The 8,869-nt window shown below is 45.0% G+C and overlaps 1 protein-coding gene across 1 annotated transcript in view; it reads right to left on the bottom strand.

The window, feature by feature from the left end:
* Positions 1 to 5,521, bottom strand: part of Atl3 (atlastin GTPase 3) — a 47,427-nt gene extending 41,906 nt beyond the window's left edge. The window contains exon 1 of the mRNA XM_005351878.2: positions 5,238 to 5,521. Coding sequence (XP_005351935.2) covers positions 5,238 to 5,502 — 265 coding nt within the window. The 5' untranslated portion in view covers positions 5,503 to 5,521. The remainder of the gene's footprint in view (positions 1 to 5,237) is intronic.
* Positions 5,522 to 8,869: the final 3,348 nt, after the last annotated feature.

Genomic DNA, 8,869 nt, shown 5'->3' with positions numbered 1-8,869 from the left:
GTGAGTTCGAGACCAGCCTGGTCTACAGAGCTAGTTCCAGGACAGGCTCCAAAGCCACAGCGAAACCCTGTCTCGAAAACCAAAAAAAAAAAAAAGAACCACTAAGGAACTGGAAAAATGGCTTAGCAGTTAAGACCCTTGCTGAACCAGCAGTGGTGGTGAGTGCCTTTAATTCCAGCAATTGGGAGGCAGAGGCAGGTAGATCTCTGTTGAGTTTGAGGCCAGTCAGGTCTAGATTGAGTTCCAGAACAGGCTCCAAAATTACAGAGAAACCCTGTCTTGAAAAACAAAAATAACACAAAACAAAAAAGACCCTTTTTGATCTTGCAGAAGACAGTGGTTTGGCTCCCAGGACCCATACAGTAGCTCACAACTGTCAATAACTCCATTTCCAGGGTATCTGATTCCTTCTTCCATTGTAGGGAAACCGCTAGATAGTTCACAGCCACTTAGCCCCCAAAATAATCACAAAGAAACTATATTATTTAAGTCGCTGTTTGTCCCATTAGCTCTAACTTCTTATGGGCTAACTCTTACATATTAATTTAACCCATTTCTATTAATCTGTATCAGTGTGGCTGTGGCTTAGATGGCTTCTCCCTAACTCCTCCTCCGTCGCTTAGCTCTGTTCCCCTATACCTCTGCTATAGGCCCAAAGCAGTTCCTTTATTAACCAATGATATTTACAGCATACAGAGGGGAATCCCACATTCTTCTCATCTCTGCAGGCACCAGGTATGCACATGTTGCACATGCATACATACAGGCAAAATCTTAAGAAGAAAAAAACCTTAAAAGTAAATAAACAGGGCTGGAGAGATGGCTCAGAGGTTAAGAGCACTGGCTGTTCTTCCAGAGGTCCTGAGTTCAGTTCCCAGCAACCATATGGTGGCTCATAGCCATCTGTAATTCAATGAGGTTGTTTCTTCTGGCCTGCAGACAGAATACTGCATACATAATAAATAAATTTTTAAGAAAAAAATAAACAACTGAAAATAAAAGAACTACTGGACTAGAACCATCCTCACTGTACAGAGACTTCTGAAAAGCACAGGAACCAAAGTTACAGACACATTTTTCTGAGCAGACTATATGACTCATGGTAGAGTTATGACCTGAGTTTCCCAGTCCTCTTCTGAAATAACATTCTCTAAAGGGAAGAGCAACACACTGAAGGAGGCATACCATTTCCACGCCTTGCCTTTGCTGGCAGTCCTTAGAGTTCCTGACTCACAAAGCAGAGAAAACATCACAGACAAGGGAAGTATGCTAAGTGTAAAGCCCTCTCCTAACTCTGTAACTACTTGACGCAGTTCTTTCAGTCTTCTACCGCGCACTATAACTTAAGGTGGTAAATGTGCCAGCAGATACACAGAAAAGGTTGTGTGAAACTACTCAAACCCAACTGTGCTGGCTGGTTGTGTGTCAACTTGGCACAATCTAGGGAAGGAGTCTCAGTTGAGGAAATACCGCCAGAAGATCCAGCTGTAAGGCATTTTCTCAATTAGTGATCAATGGGGGAGTGCTATCCCTGGGCTTGGTGGTCCTGGGTTCTATAAGAAAGCAAGCTGAGCAAGCCTTGTCTAACAAACCAGTAAGCAACCCCCCCACCCCCGCCCAAGCCCTGTGCATCAGCTCCTACCTCCAGGATCCTGCCCGGTCTGAGGTCCTATCACTGACTTCCTTCAGTGATGAACATCAATGCTGAAGTGTAAGTCAAATAAACTCTTTCCTCCCCAGCTTATTCTTTGGTCAAGACGTCTTGTTGCAGCAAAAGAAACCCTGACTAAGACATCAACCAAGAAGAATACTGGGGGAAATGTATATTCTAATTAAAGGGTTTAGGAGGAAATTTTTTTCCAATTCATTCACTATAGATAATATTTGTGCTTTCAGCACAAGATGCTAAACAAAACTATTTTATCTATGGACAGGAAAGTCAGTGTTACATGGATTTATGACAACTAACCAGTATTTAGGATTCAGAAACTAGGCAGCCAAAAGGGCTCAGCACATAAAGATGATTCTTCAAAAGTCTGCTGACCTGAGTTCCATCACAGGAACCCAGAAGAAGAGAATTGAATGTACAAAGTTGTCCTCTGACGTCCACACAGAGGCCATGGCAGAAACACCCATACACATCCATCATGCACACACATGCAATAATAATAATAATCATTTTTAATTTAAAAAAAAAGATTCAGGTAGTCGGGAGGTGGTACACACCTTTAATCACAGCACTTGGGAGGCAGAGGTAGGCAGATCTCTGAGTTTGAGACAAGCCTGGACTACAAAGCAAGTTCCAGGACAGCCTGGGCTGTTACAAAAAAAAAATAAAATAAAATAAAAAATCTTTCTCAAAAAAACCCCAGCTAAGAATGTTTTATGTGCATATATGTGTGCCTTCCCAAGTTTATGGGCAGAACATCCATGCAGAAACCCAGGGAGACAAGAAGGTGGTGATTGATCAAAGCCCTGAAGGAAAATGTACAGTCTGTACTAGTTGTGAGGAGTACAGACTGGATGTGGTGCTGGGAACCAAATGTGTCCTCTGCAAAAGCAGTAATTCTTCTTAGCTACTGAGCCATCATCTCTTTAGCCCCAGGGGAAAAAATGACTTTCTTAACAGGATTAATTCAATAGTGATTATACTTGCCTCTTTCCCAAACACAGGAAATCTAACCTGAAGGTTTTAATTAGTATCAAAATATAGTTAAATAATGTTTCTTGTTTTGTTTTAGTCTGGTTTGGTCTTTTCGTTGTTTTCATCTGCCTTTTATTTTTGATTTTGGTTTTTTGAGAGACAGAGTTTCTCTGTGTAGCCCTGGCTGGCCTCAAACTCTTTTCTAGTCTACTCATTTAACCCAAGCATATGCAGGCTTTAAGTCTCTAGATAATATAAAACCACAATTCTAAAACAACTGGAATTTGTTTTAAATTAATTATCCTCCCCCTTCACTATTTTCCCTAAGCATTAAATATGCTCCTAGAGTTTGTAAGACAGTCAGGAAAACTTTTGAAATTCAAAGCCTTATTTATTTCTTTGATTTTTATCTGTTTGTTTGGTGGGTTGGTGGGTTGGTTGGTTTTTCAAGACAGGGTTTCTCTGTAGCTTTGGAGTCTGTCCTGGAAATAGCTCTTGTAGATCAGGCTGGCCTCAAATTCACAGAGATCCACCTGCCTCTGCCTCCCGAGTGCTGGGATTAAAGGCCACCACCACCCAGTTAAAATTCAAATTTTAAATTGCAGTTGTGTTACCACTTCTGAACATGAATACATGAGACCATAAAGAACTTTTTAACACCATCTGGTGCAATGGGACATGTCTGCAATCACATGAGGTAAGCAGATCAAAAGTTTAAGGTCGGCTGCCAGGCGGTAGCGGCACATGCCTTGAATCCCAGCAAGGAGGCAGAAGCAGGCAGATCCCTGGTCTACAAAGCAAGTTCCAGGAACTTGTTTTGCCAGAGTTGTTACACAGAGAAAATGTCTCAAAAAAAAAAAAGTTTAAGGTCAGCCTCAACTGGTTACATGAGGTACTGTCTCAAAATAACAGACAAAAGATTAACAGACATGCTGATTATTATGGCTAAATTTTTTTATTATTTCATTTATCTATTTAATGTGTGTTCACATGTACAGTGCATATATGGAGGTCAGAGAACAACGTGTAGAATCAGTTCTCTCCTTGTACAAGCAGAATGGGTCCCAGGCAGGGCTGAACATCATATTTCTGTCATATGATTCTCTACTATTTGTTTGATTGATTGAGACAAAACCTCCAACTCGAAATTCTCCTGCCTCAACCTCCAGAGTGTTAAATCATAGGTATGTACCATCAGGACCAGCTCCACTATTTTATTTTAATTAGTAATTATAATTTTTATTTAGAAAACCATTTTTTTATTATTTTTATTTTTTTTGGGGGGTGGAAGTTTGAGGAAAGGTCTCGTGTAACCCAGACTGACCTTCAAATTCAATTCACTACGTAGCCAAGCATGATGCTGACTCCTCACAGTCTGCCTCCAACTCTCAAGGGCTAGGTTTGCAGGCACGGATTATGCCAACTCAAAAAGCCAACAATTTTTAAAACCCCATTTTGAACAGCACTAGGAACTAGGATTAAGCTCACAAAAAACACAAAAGTGCAAGAACCTGAGTTCAACCCCTAGTGTCACAAAACAAAACAGACTTTAATAACTAAACACTAAAATTAACTCTGCCACACAATTACACCTACCTGGTTTTCTTATTGTTCTAACCACTGCAAATAAAACGTTCTTTTACTCATATTAAAGCCGTACAAAAATTGACTTTCCGCTATGTATGGAGGCTAAATACCTGGCACTGATAACAAGTCCAGAGTTTTGAAGTCTACTTCTCCAAAGCAAAACTTCAAACCACGTCGTTTTTAGTCCGTTAGTTTTCCTTCACCTTTCACAAAACATTCCACTTCATGTTGAAATTTGAAAACAAGAGATTTGCTAAAAGAATCTGCAAACAAAACTATTGACTCTCGCCACACACATCTCCCCCCCCCCTTAGATTTCGCAATTGAAACTTGCAATCATTTCAGGAGTGTACCCATCAAACAAGAATAGTGCCAGGCAAAGTGACAGGCGAAATCGCATTCCTATAGTTTTGGTGAGACTAACTGGCTTTCATTGAGTACTTTTACTACCTCGTTTTATGTCTTCGGAAAAGCCAAAGGAAAACCCAAACTTAACTCAAAAAACTTGCAAAACAAAACAACCAATTTAGGCCAGTTCTAACGTGGAGATTAGCGCGGGTGGAAAACGAACTTTACTAAAGCTTGTCAGCGCCTCAAGGTCGTTCCGAGGGGGAAAAAAAAAGTTTCAACTCCAAGGCCACACTGCAGCAGTCCAAAACTTTAAGACTAAACAATAAAGCATCCACCGTGGAGCCGATCCCCGCCCGTTAAGATTGACAGGCTCCGGGCTCGGGCTTCCCGGCACCGGAGAGCGCCGCCGCCCGGCACGCCCTGCCGTGCACAGGGCGGAGCTCGACGGGCCAGAGCACCGGGTGCCCTGCATGAGGCCACCGCCCGCTCCAGGAGCCCCGCGCCCCGAACTCGGAGCGGAGGCACCCCGCGGAGCAGCCCCCGTCGCCGCAGGAGGAAAGACGGCGACAGGGACGGGTTGTCACCTCGGAGCCGGAGCACTGGGAGGCGGCGTGGGTGATCACGGAGCGGGTCCAGGGAAAAGTGGACGCCTCACCTGCTCCTCTCGACGCCGCCGCTGCCGTTCGCTGAGGGGACAACATGGAGCCTCCGCCTTCAGCAGAAGTAGCAGAGGCGCAAGGGACAGGAGCGGACGGAGGAGGCCCTGGGGGAGAGAAACAGGCGGGGCCTGGACTCCGGGAGCGACCGAGAGGGAGGAGCGAGAGCCTACAGCTGGGGGAGAAAAGCCCGACGGACGGCGCAGGGCGTGGCGAGGGCGGGAAAGCGCACGCGGCCGAGTCCCGCCACAGTTCGGTGCGCATGCGTCCGTGCGCGGATCACGACGCGGGTACCTGTGACACCGTACTGGAATCTGGAGTCCATCGGGAATTGTAGTCCGGAGTTCTCTGGGCCCGGCCCCGCTGTCCCGAGTCTTCGCCCTCATATGGGGCGACGAGGAAACGCGGCAGGGGGCGGGGCCGAGCGGGTCGTCTTACCGCTGAACTACAACTCCCAGCAGGCCTTGTAAATGGAGGGGCATGAGCAGGGCTCTCAGGAGACCCTACAGGGGCCCTAAGGCGGAAACCAGGGCCGGGCTTCGGCTCCCGGTTCCTGCCGGGAGCCCTCACCCGGCCAGTGTGATGGGGTCTGGTGTTCCTCGCTGTCCAGGACTACAGGTGGTGTAAGAAGGCCACAACCTGGGATGACGTGAGTCTTTGATGATTTTGACTTCACAAGGACAGACCATCGTGACTTCATTACTATCAGTATCATCATCACCCCAAGTTCCTGTCCTCGACAAGTCTTAAGTGAATCATCAGCAATACTGAAATAAGACTTACTAAATTAGTCTCCGTGTGGCACACTGGTAATCTCAGATCTCAGGAGATCAGGGGAGGTGGATGAAGTACCTGCCAGGACTACGGAATGAATTCTTTTCAAAAAAAAAAATTAGCTAGAAAGTCTGCTAGAGTTTCTCAGTTCTAAGCCATGACCCACCTTTTATGAACTTTAGGCTTATAGGACCTTGTTTCAAATTGCTTTGTAAAACGAACTTGTTGGAAAATGTTTAATGCTTTAATTCATGCTTGACTTGTGATTGTGAAAATACAATTTGCCTATGCCTGGCAGTGGTGGCCTGTAATCCTAGCACTCGGGAGGTAGCGGCAGCTGGATCTCTGTGAGTTTAAGATCAGCCTGGTCTACAAAGCAAGTTTCTGGACAGCCAGAGCTGTTGCACAAAGAACCCGTCTCAGAAAGGAAGGAAGGAAGGAAGGAAGGAAGGAAGGAAGGAAGGAAGGAAGGAAGGAAGGAAGGAAGGAAGGAAAATACAATCTGCCGCAATTGAAGAATACTGTTTTCTGAGTTCTAACAAATCCTAACAGATGGAGGTAGATGTCCATCTTCTCCCCAGCCACCACCACCTGTCCTCACCATTGTCTTTTGTTCAGCAGATATTTCTACTTTCTTCCTTCTGCCTACCCAGAACTTCTCTCCAACTACCTCTAGACCCTGCCAAACCTTTTGGCTATTTTCACTTCCTATGTAATTAAGCCAGAGGTGATGAAGTGCACCTTAACCTACCTAAAGAAGTCCCGTTTACAGTTCTTTAGCCCTGCACTTTTTTGTTTTGTTTTGTTTTTGTTTTTTTGTTTTTTTTTTTTTTTGGTTTTTTCGAGACAGGGTTTCTCTGTGGCTTTGGAACCTGTCCTGGAACTAGCTCTGTAGACCAGGCTGGTCTCGAACTCACAGAGATCCGCCTGCCTCTGCCTCCCGAGTGCTGGGATTAAAGGCGTGTGCCACCATCGCCCGGCAGCCCTGCACTTTTTGATCCCCCACGCACCCCAACTCTCAAGACTGGGATGTTCCCTTCCAGCTTTTAGATTTAAACCCAGATTAGGCCTTCTAGGCTGCTGTGTAGTTGTTTCTTCTAAGACAGACATTACCATTGCTGTCCTGAATCAGCAGCTGTGATCACCCACAGGAGACTCATGGGACCAGGCCTATTAATATCCCCTCATGACGGGGAGGTACATATTCAGGAGCCTTCATGAGCTCCTCAGAGACCCCACTGCTCCCCAGGCTGTACAGGAGATGGAAAGTTGACCAGAAAAAGGGACTCTTCCTTTACTGTAGCTGCCCGTAAGTGGCCCAAGGAGCTCCTCAATGGTGCAGGTCTTAGTGAGTCATCCATGCTGCAGATGAGACTCTTAATTTGTATAGTTGCCCATAAATTACCCAAGAGACTTCCTGGTGATGTAACTGCCTTTGAGTCAGTCACCCATGCACCTATAAGTAGCCCCAATAAACTCAATGGTTCACCAAGCTGGACTTGGATAGAATTCTTTCCTTGGTCTGTCAGCGCCCCTCCCCCCAGGATGAATAGGCCTTTCTTTCCATCTCCCAAGAAAAAAGTCACACAGCATAGGCCAACCTGGGCCAGCAAGAAAGTAGAAGCAAGCATCAGGGGAAGAGATTAGTTCAGAAGACAGGAACTACAGGACATGACACAAATCCATTATGTTACATGTCAGATAGAAGAGCCAGAGGTCAATAACTGGGTCAAAATTGCAAGCATTATTGCGAAAGAATATAAAATTATCCACACATGCTATCATTCTCCATTTACCTTTCCTAAGCTGTCTTCTTTTAATGATCGTGTATGTGTGTAATTGTAGGCACACATGTGCTACAGTGCACATGTAAGTCAGATGACAACTTTTCAGAAGTTGATTCTCTCCTACATTAAGATTTGTTTGTAATTATTATATGCCTGTATGTGCACATGAGTGTGAGGGCCCATAGAGGCCAAGGTATTGGGTACCTGATGTGGGATTCCCCTCTGTATGCTGTGAATACCATTCGTGAATAAAGAAACTGCCTTGGCCTGTTGATAGGACAGAACTTAGGTAGGCAGAGAAGACAGAACTGAATGCTGGGAGAAAGGAGGCAGAGTTAGAGAGAAGCCATGTAGCCCTGCTAGAGATAGACACGGGAACTTTTCCTGGTAAGCTGCAGCCTTATGGTGATAAACAGATTAATAGAAATGGGTTAAATTAATATGTAAGAGCCAATAAGAAGCTAGAGCTAATGGGCCAAGCAGTGATTTAATTAGTACAGTTTCTGTGTGATTATTTTCGGGGCTGAGCAGGTGGGAACCAACAAGCGGCCTCCTCCAACAGGTACTCTGGAGTTGGAGTTGTAGGTGTTTGTAAGCCACCTGACATGGGTGCTGGGAACCAAACTTGGGTCCTCTGCAAGAACAGCATGCTCTCTAACTGCTGAGCTGTCTTTCCAGCCTCCACCTTGTTTCTGAGGCAGGGTCTCTCCTTTCTGGAGCTCACTGCCTCTGAAAGCTTCCAGAAGACTGCCCTTAGCTTAACTCTCCTCTTGCTGTAGGAATGCTGAGAAAGCCACTATAGCTTTTTTTAATGTGGGTTTGGGGATCAAAGTTGAGTTGCCAAGCAGACAGAGTAAGTGCTTTTAACTACCAAGCCATCTTGCTAACTCCTATACTACATTTCTACCAGTGCCTTTTTCGTGGTTTACTTTTTGTTCCCCTTGGTTTTTTTTTTTAAGATTTATTTATTTATTATCCATACAGTATTCTCTCTGCATGTACACCTGCAGGCCAGAAAAGGGCACCAGATCTCATTACAGATGATTGTGAGCCACCATGTGGTTGCTGGG

Source organism: Microtus ochrogaster, chromosome 8, assembly GCF_000317375.1.
Source record: "Microtus ochrogaster isolate Prairie Vole_2 chromosome 8, MicOch1.0, whole genome shotgun sequence".
NCBI lineage: Eukaryota > Metazoa > Chordata > Mammalia > Rodentia > Cricetidae > Microtus > Microtus ochrogaster.
This window is presented reverse-complemented; position numbering and strand designations above follow the sequence as displayed.